Source organism: Dermacentor variabilis, unplaced genomic scaffold (assembly GCF_050947875.1).
Source record: "Dermacentor variabilis isolate Ectoservices unplaced genomic scaffold, ASM5094787v1 scaffold_13, whole genome shotgun sequence".
NCBI classification, from domain to species: domain Eukaryota; kingdom Metazoa; phylum Arthropoda; class Arachnida; order Ixodida; family Ixodidae; genus Dermacentor; species Dermacentor variabilis.
Window position 1 is genome coordinate 37,790,066 of NW_027460291.1, and position 24,658 is coordinate 37,814,723.

A 24,658-nucleotide genomic window follows, 5' to 3' on the forward strand; every position below is an offset into this window, starting at 1 on the left:
TGGAAGCTGCACTTGTTGCTTCGAGACGATCTTCAGCACCTGGGCCTGACGGTGTTTCATATACTGCTCCGTGCCACCTTGGTGTGGAAGGTCGGAAAGTCCTGCTGTCGTACTATAACGCCACGTGGTAATCCACTAGAGTCCCGAAGCAGAAGAAAACCAGCCGTGTGGTGGTCCTCCTAAAGCCAGGAAGATCACCTTACGAAATGTCATATGGCCAGAAGCTTTAGCTAGCTGTGTCGGTAAGATGATGGAACGGATGGTGCTCACTAGATTAGAATGGTTCATGGAAAAGAATGCACTTTATCCTGAAATGATGAGCAGATTTAGACGTGGACGGTCATTGATTTCGTATGCACGATCGAACACGAAAAAAGGCGACACCGACTTGTAGGAGCAGTTTTCTTAGACATAAAAGGGGCCTATGACAATGTACTGCACGAAGCGATTCTCGATGCCCTCAGTAATTTGGGCATCGGCGGCCGTCTCTACATGTGGATTGAAAATTACCTAGATGGTCGCACAGTCTTCATATCCACGAATGATAGCGTCCGCAGTCATGCGACCGCACATTCTTGCAAAATTGCAGCGAGGTGTTTCTTTAACGTCTCAGTACCTGCAGTGCCAAGGACTGCAATTGACCCCAAATAAGTGCGCTGCGATAGCGTTCACACGGTAGCTAATGTGTTGGTATCCAATTATGACCAATGGCAATGTCATCCCATATGTGACCTACCACAAATACCTCGGTGTTGTCATTGACCGCGGTGTTTCATGGTCGAAGCATGTGGCAATGTTAAAGAAAAACATTAACTGGGCTTGCTCAAGTTTTTCGTTTTCTGGCCGGTATGAAGTGGGGTCCATCTGAGCATTCGCTACTCCGGCTGTACCAGGCTCTCTACGTCGCCTACATTCGGTATAACCTGTTACTTTTATCAAGTATGAGCCGGTCATGTTTGCGTACGCTGGAAAGCGCCCAGGCACAGATGCCGAAAACATGTCTCGGTGTGCCACGTTGCTCCTCTACCTACGGAACAATTGAGGAGGCTCGCGTCACCCCTTTACCTGTCTATCCACGATGCCAACCTCTTCGAGCATTCCTGCGACTGTTGTGCCGTCATGGATGCCACCCCTTATCGACACTTCCCGACATAAGGCCGGACTCCACTTTTTAAAGAGCCATTAAATGCGAAGAATCTGCCATACCATCATACTTTGCCCCTTCTGACCTTCCACGTATGCCCCCATGGGTAGTGTCCAAAATACGGGTACGTCTATCTATTCCTGGAATTTCTAAAAAATCGCGAATATCTACCGTCAGCCTCAGACATTTAACACTTGAATATATGTCGAAAGAATATGACTCCTCGGTTAATGTGTATACAGAAGGATCGGTCTCGTCGTATGCGTCTGGTGCGGCTTTCGTCGTGCCTACGCATCAAGTCATTTGACGATTTCGTCTGTGTAACAAGACGACTACAACATCTACAGAACTAGCGGCTATCAGAGTGGCCGTCCAATATATTTCACGACAGCCTCCTCAAGTATGGACAGTCTTCAGTGACGCAAAATTGGCTCTGCAACTACTTAGAGTGGTGTTGAAAGAAAGTGATTACAGAGTGTTGGCTCTTCAAACTGTCGAGCTCTACACTTAAGTGCAAGAAAACGGCCACCACATCACATTTCAATGGACTCCAACTCACTGTGGTATACACGGCAACGAACTGGCCGATGCCGAAGCGAAGAAAGCACTCGAAGAACCAGAGTCACTGCTTGCAATTCCTTTTTCAAGAGCGGACACAAAACTTCCTCCTCTCCAGTGTCATACGAAAATCTACAGAAAAGCACTGGGACAATCCGGATAATCCCCACAGACGTCTCCAGAGATTGAACCCTACCATGAAATTTAGGCTACCACCGAAAATTCAACGCAGCTGTGCCAGTCTTCTGCACAGACTAAGCCTGGGAGTAGAGTTTACGCGCGGATACGTGCACCTCATGCGACGCACTGAGTGTCGAGACTGTGAGCTGTGCAGTGTGAATGAGACTATAGGTCATGTGCTTTGTGACTACCCTAAGTACGTGGAAGAGCGTCAAAAGTTGAACAATGACTTTACGCATCTCGAATGGCCACCGTTGTCGGAGGACGTCATTTTAGGCCCTTGGCCAGAAGCTCAATCCAGTCTCAAGGCTATCCAGGCGTTACTGAACTTTTTAAAAAGTACGGGGCTGGACTGTAGGCTCTGAGCATGCCAAATTGCTTGCCATATGTTTTACATCCTCCTTCTCTCGTCATCGTCACCCATCATGCACCTCTTTCTTCCCTCTTTCTTTCCCTCTTCCCCTTCCCCCAATGCCGAGTAGCTCGCTAGAGAAATATACCTTAGGCCGACCTCTGCATTTCGTATCATTAAACTTCTCTCTCTCTCTCTCTCTCTCTGACCCACCTTATTCAAAGTGGGTGGAGTTCTGACGTCGGAACAAGCAAACGACTCTCGCTACAGGAATTTTCTAGGGTATGTTGATTATTCGAACGACAACAAAAATTTTACAGCCAATGTCCGTGTGGGGGGGGGGGGCGGTGAGCATTATGCAAGTAAATGCGTTATAGTTTGTGGGTTGCCTACTGTAAAATATAGTAATTATCTTTCCGGGCACAAATATATTTCCCAGATGATTTTATGAAAAGGACCAAGTAAGTATTCTAAAGAGGTGGTTTTAGGAGGAAAGCACTCCAAGGCTTCTCCGAAGACCCCGGCATTTGAATTGAATTGAATTTTATTCTCCTTGAAACAAATAAACAAGGAAGGAGTAGCCACAAAAAGCTACTGAGACTAGCAGCTTGTCGAGGTGGCTGCTTCTTTACACAGCAGCCGCAGCAGTTATTAAACAATGCTCATACAAATGACTGCTTTTACACATATGTAACAGGGATAGGCGGGCTAGTTGGTGGTCAATATTGGTATGCATCATGTAACCGCTGAAACAACAAAGGACAAAGAAGGAAACACACATGACAGGCTCGGAACTTCAACTGAGATTTACTCAGGGAAATCCCACATTTATACATGTATCATAATCACACTTGCTTATCATCAGACAACCATCACTCGACGTTGGCATGCAGGCGTGAGTGGCATAAATTTGCATGTAAATATTTGAACTCTTTATAACTCACTTTATATCTTGATACATGTATAAATGTGCGATTTCCCGGAGTAAATCTCAGTTGAAGTTCCGCGCCTGTCCTGTGTGTTTCCTTCTTTGTCCTTTGTTGTTTACGTGGTTACATAATCCATTCCAATTTACACATATGTACGGACAATGATTGCACAAGGGAACATAAGGATTTTGCAAAATACAAACGAAAGCTTCACACTACTGAGCAAATACAAGAAATAGATAAATAAATGCATCATAATTCACAGGAACTCATCTCGCATTGTTTTTTGGAGAACTGTGGCACATCTACAGATTTGTTGGCAAGATATTGAGCAGAGCTCGAAGAGTAAAAGCGATTGATTGTTTCGCATAGTTGTTTTGAGGAATAAGTATTTGCCAAATATTGTGGTGACGCATAGTGTATACGGCAATACTTTCTCTTAATTCTGACATCTCGCTGTAAAAACAGTTGTTCTTTCTTTCTGGCCGAACAGTATGTCCAAAGTAAACGATAATTATAGAAATCATGGACATTTATAACCATAAATTGTTTAAAGAGTTGCTGCGTGTGAAAATCATATGGGACGTTTGCAATTATTATCATCAACTTCTTTTGAATTAGGAACAGTCGGTTTAGATTCGTTTTTGTTGTTGTGCCCCATACTAGGTGGGCGTAGGATAACTGAGAAAGGGCTAACGGGTTACATAGTAGTAATTTTATACGTTGAGGAATATGTCTACATTTGTTTAGCGTACCCGAAGTTTTGCTAAATTTTTTTAGTTTCTCGGATATGGTCATGCCAAGTTAAAGTACCTCAAAATATACGCCCAGCACTTTCATGCCTTCTACAATTTCAATCATATTGTGAGCAAGTGTAATCAACGGCAAGTTTACCACCTTATTTTCTCGTCTGAATAGTATTGCTTTTGTTTTTGCGGTATTAATAAGTAAGGCATTGCCCTTTCTCCAGTCTAGTAACAGCGGCATTGTTTCATCAGATATCTTTTGTATATCGTCAGTCGTTTTACCGGTGATTAATAATGTAGTGTCATCAGCATAGCAAATTGATGTTACATGTAGCTTTAAGGTAAAGGAGTGTAAGTCGTTAACACAAACACAAAATAAAAGTGGCCCCAATATACTGCCCTGAGGTACTCCCATATTTATGCATTTAATATCTGAAGAAGATGTTCCTACTGATGCGTATTGCTTACGATGCCTTTAGTAAGAAGTTAGGAGGTCGTACGCAATGCCCTGTCCACCGTATGACTGCAATTTATCAAGTAGTATTTCATGATGTAATGAATCAAAGGCTTTAGATAAATCTACGTGTACTGCCAGTGTTAAATTACGGTCTGAACAGTTTTAAAAATTATTTCCTTTTGCTTTAGCAGCGTGGTTTCCGTCGAACAATGCTGACGAAATCCATGCTGAAAATTGTGTAGCAATGACTGCTAAGAAAAATAGTTAGACAATCTTATATACAAGAGCTTTCTATCGCTTTCGAAAAAAACGGGCAAAATCGATATGGGTCTATAATTCTTCAATACATTTCTGTCACCGCCCTTCTCAAAATTATTTACTTTTGCAATCAGCATGTTTTTGAAAATACACCAGTGGAGAGAATAAGATAAAAATGTGCGTTAATTTTTTTTAATTATGGGGTTTTACGCGCCAAAACCACTTTCTGATTATGAGGCACGCCATAGTGGAGGACTCCGGAAATTTCGACCACCTGGGGTTCTTTAACGTGCACCTAAATCTAAGTACACGCGTGTTTTCGCATTTCGCCGCCATCGAAATGCGGCCGCCGTGGCCGGGATTCGATCCCGCGACCTCGTGCTCAGCAGCCTAACACCATAGCCACTGAGCAACCGCGGCGGGTAAAAATGTGCGTTAATGGACGGGCTATCTCACGCACTACATACATTAATGATCCTAATTGCAGGTTGTCTGCGTCACAAACGCTACTGTTTTTAAGGTTTATTATTGCGGAAGCCACCTCTTGAGCGTCTGTTGGGTAAAAACATATGGTGTTTGTGCTTGTGCAAGGTCGTTGTATTCTTTTGTGTTGTGTTACAAGAGAATTGGTTAATGAAAAAAATTATGAACAGATTGGATAAAGCAGAACCAGAAACATAATCGTTACCGTAACATATTGATCCAATTTTATTGGATTCTTGGTTACGCGCGAGCACAGTGTTTATGTTTTTCCAGGTGAGGTCGGTACGCTTCATGTCATGTGAAAAGAGATTAGAGTAAGACGCCGACCTCGCTTTCTGGAGCAACTTCACAGCGTTGTTGCTAAGCCGCTTAAATTCAGCAAATACATTTAAGTCCTTGGTTTTAAGGAAGGTAGCGTAACGTTGTTTTTATTCAATTGTTTTTAATTTTATCGTATATATCCTTGCTTACCCAAGGTTGCCTTATTTTGTGTGTTCGCTTAGCAATTGTTGTGGGTAAGCTTGCGCGATGAGCATTTTTCACTGCATTTAGAAATTCGTCATATGCCATGTCTTAATCTTTGATGTTATATATGCACTCCCATGTAACATCCTGCAGGGCTTCTTTGAATCGCGTCAAGTTTGCATCCGAAATATCTTGATAAACGCCTTGACGTATTGCTTTTTTACGGCAAACTGTGTCTAAAATTAGAAAAAACAGGTTAGTTATCCCTGATATCACAAGCTATGGTGCTAGCTGTAGTTTTTTCGAGCATGGTGTTCGTTATGAATAAATCTAACAAAGTCTCTGATGTGTCCGTTATTCTCGTTGCGCTTGTCGGAACGATACCAAAGCCATACGCACTAACAGTCGATAACAAGTCATCTGCTTGGAATCACGTTGAAGTAAATTAATATTAAATTCACAGCTGACAACAAGTATGACATTCTGCTCAGTTGCAAAACATAAGCGTTCAAAAAAACTAAAGAAATTGTCAGAACTGCCAGCGGGCGGCCTATACAAGCCAACAAACATGTTGTCATTTGCACGGACCGCTTTCATAGTCATCGGTTAGACATACGTATTCTTTTTCAAGGTGGCAATCGATGCATTTTCGCGTAAGGATAGATGCACCGTCCCCTCTTTTGTTGTTTCGCTTCACGAAGAAATGAGCATACGGTGGTGGCGCATGCATTTCCGAGTCCTTTTCATACCAGGTTTCTGTTAATATAATCACAGAGAAGTGGTAGCTTACGCGATTGAAAAGAAGTTCTAGGTCATCTATTTTTGATTTTTCAGAACGACAATTGAGAGCAAGAAAAGACAAAGAAGAATTTCGTGCCTTTAGTTTTTCAGAGAACTGGCGGGGTAAGACAACCATATCGGATAATCACACAAGCAATGCAGTGACGATTGACTACTGCGTGCCGAGTGATTGTCTCATGCGTGCCTTTAAAACATGTCTGTACCAGACATCCACGGATTTCGCTGCAAATGAGAACTCGAAAGAGATGCAAGCAATAATTTTTTTTATCCTATATTATCAATCAAGCGAAAAGGTTTAGCCGTCGCCAGCAAACGGTGACAACTCCTCTGCTTATCTCAATGAAAGAAAATAATAATGTACTAGCATGTTACGGGCAAATCCGTTATTTATTTATTTATTTATTTTCAGTGTCCAAAGGCACTAGAAAAATGAGTTCTTTTATATTCATAAAGTATGCATCAGAACACAAAAACAGAATCGCAAGGTATCTAGTGAAGCAATCTTGAATTTTTCTTTGTCAGTGATGGTGGCGACAGGGGCGGGAAGATGGTTCTATGCGGTGCTGATTCTCGGCAAAAAAGTGTCATGACAAAAATTGGTGTGACGCTCGCAAACGTAATTCGTAACGGTGGTGAGCTCGAGAAATGTAGCAAGGAGATACAATAACTCTTTCGAGATAGGATGGCAATGATCAATGTGATTTTGAGCGAGACGTGCAAATTGGCGACATAGAGGGAAGTCAGGTAGATTTAAGATTCTTTTCACTGAGGTCACTCTAGACTGACGAGAGCAGTTTAATAGAATTAAACGTACGTTCACAGTCTCCCGAGAATGCTGGTTTATAGAGGCTGCATGAATTTTACTTAAAAAAGTGTGCTTCAAAAAAAATTAAATTATGCGGTTTTACGTGCCAAAATCACTTTCTGATTATGAGGCACGCCGTAGTGGGGGACTCGTGAAATTTCGACCACCTGGGGTTCTTCGACGTGCACCTATATCTAAGCACACGAATGTTTTCGCATTTCGCCCCCATCGAAATGCGGCCGCCGTGGCCGGGATTCGAGCCCGCGACCTCGTGCTCAGCAGCCCAACACCATAGCCACTGAGCAACCACGGCGGGTGCAAAAAAAAAAACAGTTTCGACGGAAAGGCAATAGCAAAGTATTCCAGATTTTCATGAATTAAGGTTTGTAATATTACCTGCAGGCCGTATGAATTACAGTAAACATTCGCTTAATGTTTACGTGCGCCCCGTCAATCTGTGTCACGTGTGACCCGTCAATTTAACATGAAGAGATCTCATCCATGAGCACTCACTGTCACAACCGGCACCTGTGCCTAGAATAACACATGACACATTTTTGTTACAGAAGGGTGCTTTATTATTCGAACATTAAATTTCATGCATCTGGTAAAAAAGTACGTTAATATAGCAGGCCGCATTTAGGCACATGGTGATGGCCCCTCATAGTAATAACAATTCCTTGTTTCATTGTCAAATGAGCTACTACCACTGATAGTGGCTCTAAACTTATGACACAATGTAAAGGACAAACATCAATGGGATAAACCATTTGCACTGTTTCGTTCAACTGTACGGTTTCGCATTTGACAAGGCACGCAACGGCTGAGTTACGGAGATCAGCATATAGTCTGTTGAATGCCAGTTGCCTTTTTGTCCATTTAATGTAGTTTAATATTTCAGATGCATTCCAGGAGAGCCTTTACATTTCCCAATATGCAAAAAAGCATGTTAGTGTCAAGTAGGTTATCTACCCCTTTAGCGGCTGCCTTAGGTGTACATTGCAAAGTACAAGTATCGACAGCCTGCCCACATTGACCACACCCAAGTTTGCCATTTAATCTCCCGATTGCATTGGCTTTACAAGGTTTCATGATATGCGAGCTAAAAAACGCCCCTACCAGTGTGGTTGCCAGTTATATGTTAACATAAATGCTCTTTTCAGCCAGACCTGCAGTTAAACATTTTTTCACATACAACCCCTGTTTAATTTGCAGGTGCGATGTTCTCCCGACTATCAGAAAACAGACACTGCCAACTGGTTTGAGGCCACATGATTCTGAGCGCACAATTCCATGTTGGCTAGTTGCTGTTCCACATGTCTTCTTTTCAATTGTTTGTGAATATCCTGCAAACCAAAGAATGTACACTAGACCAAGGGTGTGGGGGAGGGGGGAATGGAGGGAAGATGGTTATTCTGTAAATGTACACCTAGTGGAGTGTACATTTTGGCTGCTGCTATGAGGTGATTGGCTCGAAGGAAACAGACACCAACAGTCACGTTCCTCCTGGCTGGTTGAGCTCCAGCCAATCAGCAGCGGTCGAAATGGACAGTCCACTAGGTGAAAATTTACACGAGAGCGACCACCCCCCTTCCATGAGAGCCTTTACATGTTCCAATCTGCAAAAAAGCATGTTAGTGCCAAGTAGATTATCTACCCCTTTAGCGGCTTCCTTACTTGTACATTGCAAAGTACAGGTGTCGACAGCCTGCCCTCATTGAAGTGCACACGCAAAAAAGTCTCAAGCGAGCAGGTACACACGATAAAGCTATACAGATTTCAACACTCCTTCACAATAAGCACGCGTAACAGATTACATACTGCATGTCAAAACATCCTCAAAGAGAACTCCACAAGTGGCTCAACATGATAGAGGGGCTTCTGTGCATAGCTCTGATGGAGCTCGAAAGACCTAAAAAGAATGAACTACATTTCGTCATTTGTACATGTTAATATTACCAGCGGTGGCACATAAGACCAACAAGAAAGCACTGGGAGAGCACATTTAGTGTACAGTGTATCCTTTAAATTTTTTAACGTAGAGGGCACACAAGAGTTATTGCAACAGCATCCATGGACAAAAACTGATTTTTCTATAATAACAGGAAAACCGCTGTTCAATCAATGAATAAATATTTCACAGTCACGCCTTCGCTGTGGCGCACACAAATTTCACTAGTCTAACAAGAGATAGCGTAAACAAATGCATACAAAGCGAAAGTTTGTTAACAGGTACCACACGGAGAACTTGCGGACTTGGCCTACGTTCAAAGTAGACACACTCTATTCAGAGTAGTGCATATGTAGTGCGGGAAAACTAGTGCATTTTTAAAGATTTCATCACATACACTGGAATGGTACGATTGTTCTGACCTTCGTAACACACTGACATTAACTCAAACTCCTGAATGGTGGCTTGCAGAAACATTAAAAGCATGCTTATACTAAGAGAATTGATATTATATTCGCTGAAATATTCTACTAGCATCACATATCAATTAATTACAGCAGGCCGTAAATTGCGAAGTGCAAAATATGAGGTGAAAGAAATTAGGAAGAAGTTTTGATTTCTCAGTAAAAAGTACTAATATATGTAGATTTGTTCTGATTTACAATCATCTCACATTGACGCCGGTATTAGGATGTCATTTCTCGGCATGTTATTATTTCAAATCAAAGGATGCCTACAGCTGTTGGGATTTTCTTTATTTGTTTATGCATTAAACTGTTTTTTTATTCACTGTTGTCCTTTCACGAGAAGCTAGACTTCGAAGAAACTAACTTCAGTGGTGCCAACCAATGCTTCAGAAATTTAGGAGAACGGACATTTGGGCGAGCAAAGAAAAAACATTCAGCAAAGAAGATGACAGGACGGGCGCTGACTCGCAACTGCTCAGTTTATTGAAATGAACACATATTTTATACACGATCATTTCACACGCACTCCATAACGTCATGGAAGAACAAGCGTGATATGTAGTCAGGAACATGCTCATACAGCCCAAACATCAATATTGTGTGCACATGATTATGCCTAATCTGCTTTTAAATAACATTCAATTCACTTTGTGATAATGACACTGAAGGGTGATTGATGCACATATCTTTCACTTTACAAATACAGAACACTTGTGCTATTTCTCTTATGCGTTGACTACTATGACGGTGAGTCATAGTGCATTTCTCAAACCAGGATTTCCAGCCACATGTTTCACAATGCACTCCGATGTGGAACAACCTATCATTCTTGCTGGCCTTTTCACGCTCTTTCAAGTGCACGTTAATTCAGTGCCCCGTCTACCCTATATACACACTTCTGCATAATAATGGCAAATGGTACACCACACCCGTTCTACAGGGACCGAATGTGAACTTATGCTTAAGCCGTACTTGTTGGAAAGACAAATCCTTTTCTCAGATTTCCGCTGAACAGCAGCGAAAATGCCGCTTATTTTCTTTGGTAGAGGAAAATCACATCAACCTACTTCCTTTCTGCCCCGCTTTTTAGGCCATGTGACATACGATGCACATATGGCCTTTGCCGCCTTCTTTTAGTCAACAAATAACCTCGCAAGAACGGGTGAGCAAATGTGCCAGGTAGCCAGCATGTTTCAGCCTACCCACTTGCTGGTTGAAGCTCCCCTGAGTGGTCTCTGGGCGTGACTTACACAGCGTCGCCTTTAGGCACGAGACTGCGATACCCCCTTTCATGATAATAGAGTGTGGCGAAGTGTGCTCCAAGAGTGGTTTAGTGAGCAAAGGGCGTACATCGAACAAAGCTGGTCCCAATTTCAACTTAAACTTCAAATCCAGAAACTGCATATCACCCACTTTTGGCATTGCACAAGTGCACTTCAAGCTACGTCCAGTTTCCTTGAAAATTTCCGGAACATCATGCATCCTACAAATGGCAGCACACTTTTCCATTACCACAAGATAATCATTCACTTATCGAAGCACTTTCCGCACTTAGGTGTCAAAGCAACTCTGCAACTTCCTATCTACAAATCGTTAAAATAATGTTACTGAGCACCGGTGCTATGCGCAATCCAACGCAAACTTCATTTTACTGTACTAAACCTGCCTTTTCCCGCACTATTATTGTCGATGCCAATCAGAACGTTAGCAGCTCCAGAAAGCTTTCAACAAAGAATTCACACCTTGCAACACTCTATTCTTCATTGTTTTCCTCTGTTATATGTGGCTTAACGCTACCAAGTAGTTGAGCTTGGGGCATTGAATAATAAAGGTCAGCAACATCTATACTAAACGCATCACACAATCCTGGATTATGCTGCTTTGGATAATACACAACAGCATCAGGCTGTCATGCCATATGTGCATCGTATGTCAAAGGGCATGGCAAAAAGGAAACTGGTCGACGTTGTTTTTACGGCACGAAAGAAAATGAGCAATATTTGTGCTCCTGTTTAGCAAAAATCCGAGAAAAAGATTTGCCTTCCAACAAGTGCAGCACTAAGCATAAGTCCACATTCGGTCCCTGTAGAATGGGTGTGGTGTACCAGTTGTCATTATCGTGCATAATTGTGATATGGGGTAGACGGGGCACTGCGTTAACGTTCACTTGAAAGAGCATGAAAGGGCCAGCAAGAATGATAGGCTGTGCAGATCTGAGCACAATGGGCACATGCGGCTGCACACCCTACTTTGAGCAATGCATAATCATTCACCGTGATAGTAAACAACTTATAAGGAAAATAGTAGAAGCGTTCCGTATTTGTAAAGCAGAAGATGTGGCCATCAGTCACCCTTTGGTGTCATTATCACAGAGTGAATTAAATTTTCTTCAAAAAACAGAGATTACACATAATCATGCACTCAATGTTGACGTCTGGGCTGTATGAGCATGCTCCCGATTACGTATCATGCTTGTTCTTGTATAACATTTCAGGGGTGCACGTGACACGATTATAAATTATGTGTTAATTTCAATGAACTTCTCAGTTGCGAGTCAGCGCCCATTCTGTCGGCTTCTTTTCTGTCTGTTTTTTTGTTCGGTTCGTAAGACGAAAAAAGAAAGTTTTGGAAAGGACACTCCTGTGACCTTTAAATGATAAAGCGATTTATATTGCAATAGAAATGATGTAGGTTGGCATCACTAAAGTCTCAGTGAATGTATTTCATGCCTCTCTTTTTATGCGAAATGCATTTCACAAAATGCAATTTTCATTAAAACAAGCATCAAACTGAAACTACAGCTTGAAGCTGGTTTCATTTCAACTGCGACCTCTCTAACTTTTCTTAAAATTTTCCTTGTTTTTCCCTATCAGTAATTATGAAAACCTCGCCTAAAACAAAACTTTTTTTCTGCAACCTCGACTTGAGCATTTCACGTTGCAACATTCATTTCAACACTCCACATACTTTCTAGTAATGTGGAACCCATGCCTTGATCTATAGTTAACATAAAATGGTGCACTATGCTTTTAGATCATTTACATGGAGAGCAAACTTTCATGTTCATCTTCAGATTGTATTGGCTTCTCAGAACAGCACTCTTAATGGACAAAAAGTGAGCTGAGTTTCAGCATCTCAATGGAATCTCATGTAGCTGAGTTGAGTTTCTAGCTCAGCAGGCAACCATTTGAAGCCGGCAGAATGAAAAAGCAACGATGTCAATCTCCATTTATAAAAGGGATAGTTCAAGGATAAAAACGTCATTTTGATTTTCACAACTGTGTTCTCACTACATATGTTTTGACAAATGCTTATGGTTTAAGGATAAGCAAGTTGTGTTAGTAGCTTGCCTGCATTTTTCATTGTGTCTATATTGCTATGTTTAAAACAATCATGAAATATGTTCCGAGCGTAAACATGCAATAAATATGCTTTATACAACATGAAAACTTTCAGAAAAGTGTAATGAAACAGAAGAATAACATTCAATAATGTGATGGAACAACCATCAGGCACTTGTGATAGGTACTTTTACATCTAAAATATGCTTAGGGAGAATGGTACAATACTGTGAAGGTGTTTTAAAGTCATTGTGTTCTTCAGTGAACAAGTGCTGTACACATGAAAGTACAAGGATTCAAACACTGAGAACATTGATGAGGTACGCTTTTCAAATGGAGATATAAAACAAACAATTTGCATAGTGTGCGGCCTCATATCACATGTTTGCAGGATAGGCCAGGACAATCAAAAGAACTGTCATACAGAAGATTGACAAGGCAATAAATGGAATGTATAACATCTGTGTAATCACAATTCAAGGAAGTGTGGAAAGTGTGTTGCAGCTGCATTTGTGTAATCAGTATTACCTGGATATTTATCTTACAAGCTTGCCCCCATAGGTGACACTGCAGATGACAGAGTTCCTCACTTCAGAGGAGCAGCTGACTTGTCATGAGATGGTGCACAGCCGACACTTGTTTGGTGGGATGTTCATAGCCAGTCTTGCATCAAATGTCTTTTCGGCAGATGTAAGGCAGCACGGTGAGAAGTAATGTGCTTTGGTTGGTCATGAGCGAGTTCACCGTCATGATATCCGCATCACGAACATCGGTGCCATTTACTTCAAGTATCTCGTCTCCGATGTCGAGTAGCCCTTGTAGCACCTGTAATAAATGCACAGCAAAAGATGACACATTGCGGTTATGTTGACACTTGGCATGCTCCCACCAAGCAGACCAGCTTTCCTGTGATGTCACAACTTCAATCCACCTTGCACATGGACTATCACAGCCCAATCCCACAGATTCAACGAGCTCAACCATTTATTGCCCATATACAGATATATTTTCAGGAATTATAAAAATTGGTTCGTGTTATTATGCCTCATTCATCATTTAAATACCTGCCACAATGGCTCAGTGATAATGACATTCTGGAGCTAAGCACTAGGTCACTGATTAGGTCGCCATCAGCAGCAGCTGCATACCAACGAGGCAGAACGCAGAATCGCTCACGTACCGCGCTTTGGGTCGGGTTAAAGAATCCTGGGTGGTCAAAATTAATCTGGAGCTCTTTACTAGGGCGTCTCTATTAGCCTGACGTGCCGCTTAGTGAAGTCAAGATATTTATTTTGTTCATCATTTAAATAGACTGAGATTGACTCCCCTTTTGCTCACCTACTATGGCTTATATTGAACTCAAAAGCGAATGAACTGAAGGCTAACCACACAAAAGAAAAACTGTGGACCAAAAAAAAAACTTAGGTTTCTACTGCGATCGCTGTCTACATTTTTCACTTGTGCCGTAACCTTTGTTATTGCTTTTAGCACGCTGTAATTGTTTCTATGCTACATCCACAAGGAATTATGCAACATGCATGCATATGTATAACAGCCATTTCAAATAACATTAATATATATGGGACGGCTGTGTGAGCATTGTGCCAACTGTGATGTTCACAGTGTGCTTACCTAATTATATTATTAAACGCTCTCTAACATTTAACGAGCTCTTATTACCAAGAATCAATAACCGCATCATAAAAGCCAAAGCTTTCCCCACTCTTTTTTATAGCAAAGCTGTTAAAGGGAGTTTCGCGTGTGGCGGCGGCCTGGCTGGTATACAGTGTCAAACCGCAGAGCAGCCAGCCACACAGCCCACGTCAGAGCCCCAAAACGGCCGTACAACCAGGTCGTGGGCGAGAGAACTCAGCCGGAGAGCCAGACACTGGCGTGCGCGAACTATACAGGAACATGTGTCGGATATAATGGGGAGTACAGAAGTGCTAAGGTCGGATATAGTGAATGAATGGAAAGGCCTCGGGTATAGCAATGAAATTGCATTGGATATAGTGAAGAGTTAGCAAAGTATGGAGTAGAATTAGTTAAAACAAGCCCCTAAAGGGCTTCTGAAGTTTGGCAAAATAACTTTACACAACTTCTCTGTTGATAATTAGTGTCATTTATCTGCTGAGGTTTTTCTTTTTTGCCGACCGCAAAAAATAAATTGTAACGTTCTCGGCAGTTCGCGTAAGAACGTTTTTTTTTTTTTCTCTTTCGGTTCAGTTCTGGTTTGATACCCCACGCTCCTAGCAGTGCGTAAGCAGCTCCGACGGCGTGCCTTCATGTCTTAAAGGGCCCTTCACCACGCAGCATTTTAATACTGATTGCATGCAGGAATTTGTGAAAAGATGTCGAGTTTGTTTGTTTACTTTTCAAACCGGTTTATTAAAATGGAGATAGAAAGAAAATGGATGCTGCATGACGATTGTGCGAAGAGTTCTCTCCCTAGCTAGGCTCGGTAAAAAAGCTTAGAGAGAACCTCGCTTCCCCTAGCAAGCGAGATTCCTCCCATACCTTCATTAAAGCACGCGAAATCCCACGTAGCACTTACGTCTCCAGCCCTATGCCCACATTCCATTTTTCCACTTAACTACATTAGAAAACGTTGGGGGAACGGAAACTCCATTCGTATCCTTCTTGCACACCTGGCGTTGTGTCCCCCAACGCCTGGGCATCCTAATCTAAAACCACTTTTTGGGCTCTCTCCAGTTCACGGGAGTGCTGCAGGTTTGTTGCTGATGGTTCTTTGGGACGCGCTGCATCGCGTCCAGATCTCTAACGTTGGAGGCGGGAGTTGTGACATGGTAGCCGAAGTCATGTTCGCTGGTGGGGAGCCCATATAGAAACAAATTCAACAAGAGGGGACACTCGGCAACAAATGGCAACAGGAAACACGTCACGCCTAGTGTCAACTCCATCCGTTAGTTGACGCGAGCATCCGAAAAACGAATGTGCAATGAACTTACAGACAACGTTTTATTTTTTTATTCTTTCCCGCTAAAACTAAATAGTTTTGCGTATAAATGAACTTGTACTTCGCGACTTATTTTTTCTTGCGTCACCTAGCAACAAGCTAGCGGCACGCCAGACGCGCCATATGCATGCGTCGTTCGTCAGACATGCCACCGAAGCGGCAGGGTTGCCAGATTGGGCTATTAATAGCCAAATTGGGCTACTTTTTGTCCGAGCTGACGTCAGAATTTTCCTTTTGGCTACGTGGCTATTTTTGGGCTACATCGTTTTCCTGTGTAAAAAAAAAGTAAATATAGTAAGCACAAATGAAAAGCACATTGGAATCAAAATGCAGACGACAGCACGATAAAGAAATTGAGCGCGTCTGTTACAAAATCAAAATTTGCAAGTTCTCTGTTAGAGAACACATATGTATGTCAAAAGGTCAAGAATCGCGGCCTTTTGATAATTTTAATTAAGAAAGCTGGCCTCAGGAAACACGTCTCCATACGCGAACTAACGCTACCCGTGCGCCAGCGAACATAGACAGTTGCTCTCTCCACATGTGAGCTTGCGGCGTCCTACGTTTTAAGCATGAGATGCCTTTAGCTCCTGTTGACGGTGCGCCGCGGGTGACCTCGGCGCCAGAACGGAGAGAGAACGTCGAGCTGAACCTAACCGAAATTCGCCGAATTTTCTGCCTGCCGCAAGGCGCCTCTGTGGCAATTCGCGCGGACCCTTTCTGCCCAAATTGCCCCTGCTCCAACGCCAACGTGGAACATATCCTCTTCCGTTGGCCCTCAGCCACCACAGCCATCCGTTCCCTACACAACTACAAACCCTCCTCCTGTCTTTGCTATCACTATCCGTATCAAATGCCGCCGTCGAACGTGTGTTCAGCCAGGTCTCGCTCATTAAAACCGGCCTTCGAAGTAGATTGTCGAACGAGACATTGGCAGCGCTCTTCCACCTGAAGTTTGGCCTGGCAGGAACGGAGGCTATTACAAGGATTTTAAACCGGGCCAAGAATTTTTGTCCCATTCCAGCTGACATTTTGTATGGACAAAGCAGTTCCACTTCGCAATAAGTACGTGATGATTAACCATAGCATACTTTTATATGTCTATATATCGTACTAGATTCTGTACCAGCCGCCAACTATTGTGTTAGACTTTGTCTTGCATTTTTTTGTAGTTTTTCGTTTGGTGTATTGTGTGGTGTTAAGCGAAATTATCATGGGCTGTAAAGTAGTAATACAGAACGCCTGAATGCATGCCATTGCTTAGCGTGTTTAGTGCGCGGTGGTATTTGCAAGTTGTACTTTGGGTGATTTTTTGGTGCTCTGGGAAAAATAAAACGGTGCATTTGCAATGAAGACCGCATTTGCCTTATCATGAATTTGCCTGCATGCCAGCGTTTGCGCACTTCTTGTGCTTCTGCAGTATCTGTTTTCCGTGCCGCATGGCCACCGTGAGGATGCGCGCGGAGGTCATGCGTGGTCAAGCGTGGGAAAACTAATATGTAGGTATTCTTGCCGAAAATTAATTCAGTATGTTTAAGAAATGACTTCACAAAAAGACAACGCTTTTGGGCTACCCAAAAGTTTCGCTTTTGGCTACATTTGGGCTACTACGGAGGCCACTTTGGCGACCTGTGGTTGGAGCGATCTGGCAACCCTGCCGAAGCGAGCCAGGCCGGCTGCGCATGCGAAGCTCGCCTGCTCGGTGACTCGTCTGTTACGGATGTAGCCCGGGCCGTTTATCGGGCTCCCGGCGTTTTCTTGCGTGCCGTCTGCATTTCGGCACGGCACCGCTGCACTAATGGACTACAGCAAGGTGAGGAATTTCGTTTGACATTCTGCGGCGCAGTTCAAGCATACTTAGGCTTACTGCACAAAACTGAACCTATATAGTGACGCAGTTATCGAAAAACAGCTCCGCCGTCCAGACCTAGCTAACTTGAGTTAATTGCTCGTAATGGGAGATGTTTGCGACGCTTTCTATGAGCCCAAGCATTATTATAACTTATTTCGGTTGTCTTTGGGCACGCTCACCACACCTGGCTTTATGACGAAAAGCACCTCGAACGTGTGAGGCAGTTTCGCGTGTACTGAATCTTACCGGGACAAATTTTGGCGCTTTCTCTGACCACAGACGTTAGTGTAACTAATTTCTATACTTTTTGGGGTACTTTTTCAAGCACAGTGACCGCGCTCGGCGTAGTGACGCAGGTAGCGAAAAGCAGCTCGGCTGTGTGCCCTAATTAGTTTCGCGTGTACTGAATCTTACTGCGAGAAGTTCGTGACGCATTCTCTGACCCCAAAAATTATTGTAATTACTCAGGAACCTTTTGGGATACTATTGAGGCATGCTCGCTGCGCCTGGGGTTGTGAAGCTGTTAGCAAAAAAGCAAGCCGGCCGTGGCGAATTAGTTTTGCGTGTACTGAATTTTTAGTGGGATAAGTTTGTGACGCTTTTTTATGGCCCTGCAACAACATATGCCTTATTTCGATACTCACGCTTGTCGAAAACGCGACGAGCAATTGCCGAGAGTGATAACACGGGAGTGTGTTGCTTGCGCCGGCAGGAGGCGTAGAAGATAACGCCGAGGAGCTCAAGAACTTGAAATTTGTCTTCTGAGAGACTGAAAACAGGCTTCGCACCCACGAATCTGTCTTGAGTGCGACTATAGAAGGCATTCTGCGAGCGTGTAACATGGTCTGGCTGAGAGCCTGTGTTATAGCCACCTCTGCGTACTTGGCGTACCATCGCGCCGACTGAGGCCAAGTTGTTTTAAAAACGCGCAGTCACCCGTGTATTTGTGCTCTTAATGTGCAGGAAATAATGCCCAGGAAGGGAGGGATTCTTGATAATCGGAAGTTCTCTTCAGATTTTATGGTATTGTTTGGGAGGATTCTACTTGCTACGAAATGTATGTAAACGTGAATTTATCTGTAATGCCGCTCATTCACCACTTAGGCACGTTTCGCCTCTACACGCAATATTCCTGTTAGGTCAATATACCAAAATGATACACGCTTGTAATTTACTTTTTTTTTTCAGCTGATGGCATCCGGTGGAGCTTCGTACGGCAACGAATGCTGCTCACCTGGTGCCACAACTTTGAATGAATGCACAAGAAGGCCGGAACGAGCATTTATATAGAGCAAAATAAGCATTTCATCGTTTCAGAAGGCGTCTTTCGTTTTCCATATGAAAGTGTACGTGACACAGATTCGGTGGAGGCTTGTAAAGATCGTTCGCAACCATTTTTACTAAATAATAAAACGATTCCACGCCAAGGCCGCGCGTGGTTCAGCAGTAGAAGTGAAAAAAAAAATAAATACTGGTGCGCCGATTATCGGAGCCGGCGTGGCGTGTACCAACTGGCGCTCAGAAAGCGCGCGCCCAGAAACGAAACCGGAAGGTGTTAATGCCATCCGCTTGGTTCGCCACGGTCGATTCGGCGGCTGGGCTATTGGGAGTGTCCGCTCCTGTTGAAATTTCTTTCTCTATGGGGAGCCTGGTTGCTGTGTGATTCTGGGCGCACGGGCTTTCGTTTGAATTTTCAGTTGTTCCCGCAACATGCATATGACGTGTAATGTTTTGCAAACAGGATCGTGACCGCGTGGTCTACGTACTAAGCCGTTTTTTTTTTTTTTTTCAATGCCCAAACCCACTGAGGAGGCACCTTTAACAAATGCGATAGTTTTGCCTATAGAAACCAGCTTATTTGAACAGCTCATTGTTTGATTCTTTGTGTTTAACAATTTATTTGTTTTCGAATGGCCGTGCTTGAACTCGTTATGAGGCTCACAAAGCTGTCCTAAATTCTTTTCAACCACTGGACTAGATCTTCGTCAGTAATGTCCGTACTCTGTGTGCGATATGGTGTGCGTTATTAGTCTTTTTTTTCTTTTCGTTATCTCCTTGCTGTTTTTTTTTTCCTTTACCCGGCGCGGTAGCCAATGGCTCGAGTCGTTGCGCTGCTGAGATCGAGGACACGGGTTCGATCCCAGCCGCGCCGGCCGCATTTTGAAAGGGTTGAAATGCGAAAGCGCATGTGTACTTAGATTTAGGTGCGCGTTAAAGAACACCAGGTGGTGAAAATTACTGCGGAGTCCCCCACCACGGAGTGCCTCATAGTCAGATCGTGGTTACGGTAGGTAATAAGACAGAATTTAATTTTTTTTTATTTCTCTTTCTCTCCGCTACAATCGGGTGGGTGCAGTGTCTCATCTAGGAGAAAATTTCTAGCCGACTTCTCTTTCTCTCTTTGCGGTGTTTATACATGGTTACAAGATCAATATAATAATAAATAACCAGATGACCATCGGGGACTTTGGTATAAAGTTTATAAACAGGGATAAGGTGCCTCAGAAAGGCTGGCCAGCGTTTCGACAGGAGGACATATCTTCGTCGAAGGTGGCTTCCTCATCCTCGGCATGTTGTTAGTTTTAAAGAGTTAGTGCAGTGACGTCACGTGCGGTTGTTGTCGGTGGCGGTTGTTTATAAAGGGAGAGACTTCAGAGATAATGAGCGCTGTCGCCTGACGTCTGTGAGCGTGGTTCCCAAGACGAGGGGACAAGAGCGGGAGAGTGGTGGGAATGCGGAGAGAAATGAAAAGAAAGAAAAGAAGAGAGATAAACGGGGGGGGGGGGCGAGGGGGCACACCATGAGGGGAAAAAAGAAAACAAGAAAAAAGAAAGAATGGGGGCATGGGAGGGCGTTGGGGAAGCGAGAGGTTAGGGAGCATTCAGGGGTGTCGTTGGCGGCACGTTCTTGTGGCTTTAAAAGAGCCGGTCAGGCCGTCAGTGCGCGAGTAACACAAAAGAGCCCCCCCCCCCCCCGCCAAAAAAAAAAACACAAGTTGAAAGAGGGACTTTAGTAGCATAGCAGCAATGCGTCGAGTAATTTTGAAGCAGTTCAGATGGCAACAAGGAGCCTGGAGTGTAATGTATGGGGTAACTGGAAGGCAGCGGCATGGTCTTTCAAGGGACGTTAGCCCCGGTAGCTTAACGTAGGTGTCGTTACGGCGGTATACATAAATAGCGATACCCTGTGTGGCTGAGGCGCCCATAAAGGTATACTGACGTCTGGGGCTTTGGTATGTGTTGGTGAGGGTATTTCAAAAAATATATAATAAAAAACAGACAAAAAAAGGAAAGGAGAGGGGGACCAAAACCGGAACAACAAATAGGAGGGTGACATGCGCTGAAGCGGGCGTGGGCACGAGTACATGGGAAAACATGAAAGAGTATATTAAACTGAGTAGTAGGCGGGAAAAAATTTTCGAAATGGAGGAACAGGTGAGGTTAAGAATTAAGGTTAGCTGGTGGCATAATGTGTTTTGTGCCTTGGTTGATATGAGAATTTCAGATTTAAGTTGCCGCTTTTAAACATTCTAAGTCGCCACGTGCCAAATTAATTCCCGTTGGGTGTAGGCAATTAAACTTGTGTATGAGGTATGATTCCGTATATTTACTTTCGCGAGGTGAACGGAAACTTGTTTGCAGCATATAGAGCCTTGTTTTGTCGAATATATGACAATGTTCATTAAAGTGGCTGGCTACGGCTTTCGGTAAATTATGTTTTGTGTCCGCGCGGTGACCGTTGAGTCTTGTATGATTTTGTTGTCCAACCTGATCTATGTATTGATTGCTTCAAGCGGCACATTATAGACAGTAGACTACGTTGCTTGATGTGCAGATGAAACCCGAAGTTACCTTGTGTGCGTAATTCGACGCTGTATTTTTTATTGTAGTAGTAGATTGAATATGCTTGCATGTAGAGCACCTACGGCGGCCACATGAACCGGTTCCCAACTTCATATTTGTCCTTAGTTTGGCATGCACAAGAATATCTTTAAAATTGATGTTGCACCTGTAGGCTACTCTAGGCGGATGGGGAAAAATTTTAATAAGTTTCTGGTTGCTGATGAGAACTGGGTAGTATTTACTGAGGATGTTATTCACGTTTCAGAGTGTGTTTAAGAATTTAGTAGTAAGAAGAGGCATTGTAGTTCTTGTGATCCTCGGGCAGGGCTTGAGGACCTCGGCTCGATCAAGTTTGGTTGCAGCTGTGTAGGCTTTTTGAAGGTCACTGTTTGGGTGGTTCCTGTTTGATAGAGTTTCTTTAAGTTGAGCGAGTCGATCTATGTGGTCTTGGTTTTCAACGCAAATGCGACTTAGTCGTGTGGCTTGGCCTATAAAGATGCCTTGTTTGCAGTGTCTGGGATGGTGGCTCGTATATTCTAGGTACTGTTGTTTGCCGAAAGGTTTCCTATACAGCGCTATCTTTAGCGCCCCATTGTCAATGTATATTTTTGTGTCCAGAAAGCTTATGCACTCAGTTGAAGATTCTGGTGTGAATTTTATTGATGGATGAAAAGAGCTTAGAAATGCTACATATTTATCTAGACTGTCTTGACCATGTTCCCATATTATGAATATGTCGTCTATGTATCGTATGTATGTGTGGGGCTTGCCGGTGCAGCGCGATAGGAAATCTGTTTCTAGAATCCCCATAAATATGTTCGCGTAAGTTCATGCAAAAGCGTACCCACGCTTGTACCATGTATCTGTAGGTAGTGACTCTCCTCGAATTCGAAGTAGTTATGTGTTAGAACTAATTCAAGGAGAGACAAGTAGACTTCAGTATAGTGTTGTGTATTGTTTTAGACAGCGTTTGTTTTATCGAAGATAGGCTCTCAGGGATTGGAATGTTGGTGCACAGGGACGTGACGTCTAGTGTTGCGAGAATTATGTTGTAGGGTAGTGTGCCTTTAGCATTATTTTCCTCTATAATTCTCAGCAGGTGGGACGTATCTTGTACAAATGACGGGAGTGCTTTTGGCAAGTCACCAAGGAAGTTGTTAAGGAATGTGGAGATGCACTCTCCCTAACTTCTCGCTTCCCCAACGCCCTCCCATGCCCCCTTCTTTCTTTCTTTTTCGCCCTCTTGGTGTCCCCCCCCCCCGTTTTTTTCTCTCCTTTCCTTTCTTTTCTGCCCGCCTTCCCACCACTCTCCCGCTCTTGTCCCTTCGTCTTGGGAACCACGCTCACACACGTCAGGCGACAGCGCTCATTACCTCTGAAGTCTCTCCCTTTATAACAAACCGCCACCGACAAACGACCGCACGTGACGTCACTGCACTAACCCTTTAAAACTAACATGCCGAGGATGACGAGGCCACCTCTGACGAAGATAGGTCCTCATATCGAAACGCTGGCCAGCCTTCCTGAGGCACCTTATCCCTATTTATAAACTTTCTACCAGTGTTCTATTCCATCTGTCAGCCTCTTTGTTGACATTGGGGACTTAGTAAATTATGGTATTAGAGAACGGCTGGGCTATATGACAGAATAAAAGATTTCTTCAATGAGCTTCTCGAAATTATTAGAATTACAGTGTCACGACGTCAGTGACCAAATGACTGCGGTGATTCAATGTTTCGCCAAAAACGAGGTTGTGTGCAGAACAGCAAAGGCAGACGAGAGAAACAAATTTGAAATACCTTGCCGCTATCAGTGAGTAGGAGTGTTACAGGTCATATGAATGTCGAATAATAAAATTTGTTGAAACCAGAGAGCAGGCGAGCTACTCTTGAACAGTTTTCTAGAGGTAAGAAAATAGAAGCGGCTTTAAGACGAGAGACACTGGGGTGAGACAAATAATCCCATACTTAAACGTTACAGCGCTATTATACATAGATTACAGCTCTTTAACTAAATAAATTCGGTAAGGAAATCAAGTGGCAAATACATAATTTAACTTTCAAAATATCGTAGATAAGCGATTTTACGGATGGAAGAAGAGAAAGAAAATAATTACGCCCCTTTCAAACCTAAATACCACATTGAAACCAATGTGTTCATATGGCGGCACTACACAGATCTTACATCAGAAGCGTCTTATTTATTCTGAGGTCTCCATCGTGAGCAGTGTGCAGTCGGTCATTGCTGCTTCTAAGGTTCAGTTTCGGAAAGTACGTTCGGGAACAGGATCCAAGCGTGTGCGCCGCAACTTTTGGCGGATTCCATCGAATCTTTGTCCTGGAAGCGCGCGCACACACACACGCTCGCTCACCTGCTGCGTGTGGGCGTCGGGCATGCGGGACACGAACACGCCGTGGTGAGCGTGCACCCGGCCCCTGGCCAGGAAGAAGCCGAAGGAGCGCCCGGGCGGCCGTCGAAGCTCGACCACCTGCGTGCCGTCCAGGTTCTGCTGCAGCAGCTGCGCGCTCACGTGCGTCGGATGGCCGCCGGCCCACAGCGGGTCGCTGCACGAGCTGCGCGCCGCAAAGAGATTAGCCACTCGGCACACGCTTGTGCATTCGCGGATTGAACGCGTCATCGTTGCCCTCCTCCTGCTCACGCTAAACAGGCATTCGCCGCAATTATTCAGCGAACACTTGGTTTGACAATGCGGAAAGGAGGAGGATGACACATGGCTGATGTCATCCTCGGCAGAAAGGACAACAATGCGGCGTGTTCAGCACGGAAACACGGCGACGCTTTCATTTTACAACGCTAGAAAAGTATTACGTACAACGCATTGAATATTATTCTATTTATTTTTTGAAGCACCGCTTTCGGATGAACACACCTCGACGCTGGGAAGCAAGTTTGTCACGACAGCATTCTTCAATGACTGCTTTTTACGGAGAGCCACAAACTTTTTTCCGTCTGACAGTCTAAGAATGGCAGTAGCGGCGAAGCGCACTGCCATGATGTGTATACATCAGCATTGAACTGACTTGTGAGTG

At 43.7% G+C, this 24,658-nt stretch overlaps 1 protein-coding gene across 2 annotated transcripts in view; it reads right to left on the reverse strand.

Moving 5' to 3' along the window:
- Positions 1–10,306: 10,306 nt before the first annotated feature.
- LOC142566750 (uncharacterized) overlaps positions 10,307–24,658 on the reverse strand; it is a 236,986-nt gene continuing 222,634 nt past the window's right edge. For both annotated transcript variants that reach the window (XM_075677631.1, XM_075677632.1), the window contains exons 10-11: positions 23,980–24,181; positions 10,307–13,762 (exon numbers count right to left, since the gene is read on the reverse strand). In XM_075677631.1, coding sequence (XP_075533746.1) covers positions 13,607–13,762; positions 23,980–24,181 — 358 coding nt within the window. In that variant the 3' untranslated portion in view covers positions 10,307–13,606. The remainder of the gene's footprint in view (positions 13,763–23,979; positions 24,182–24,658) is intronic.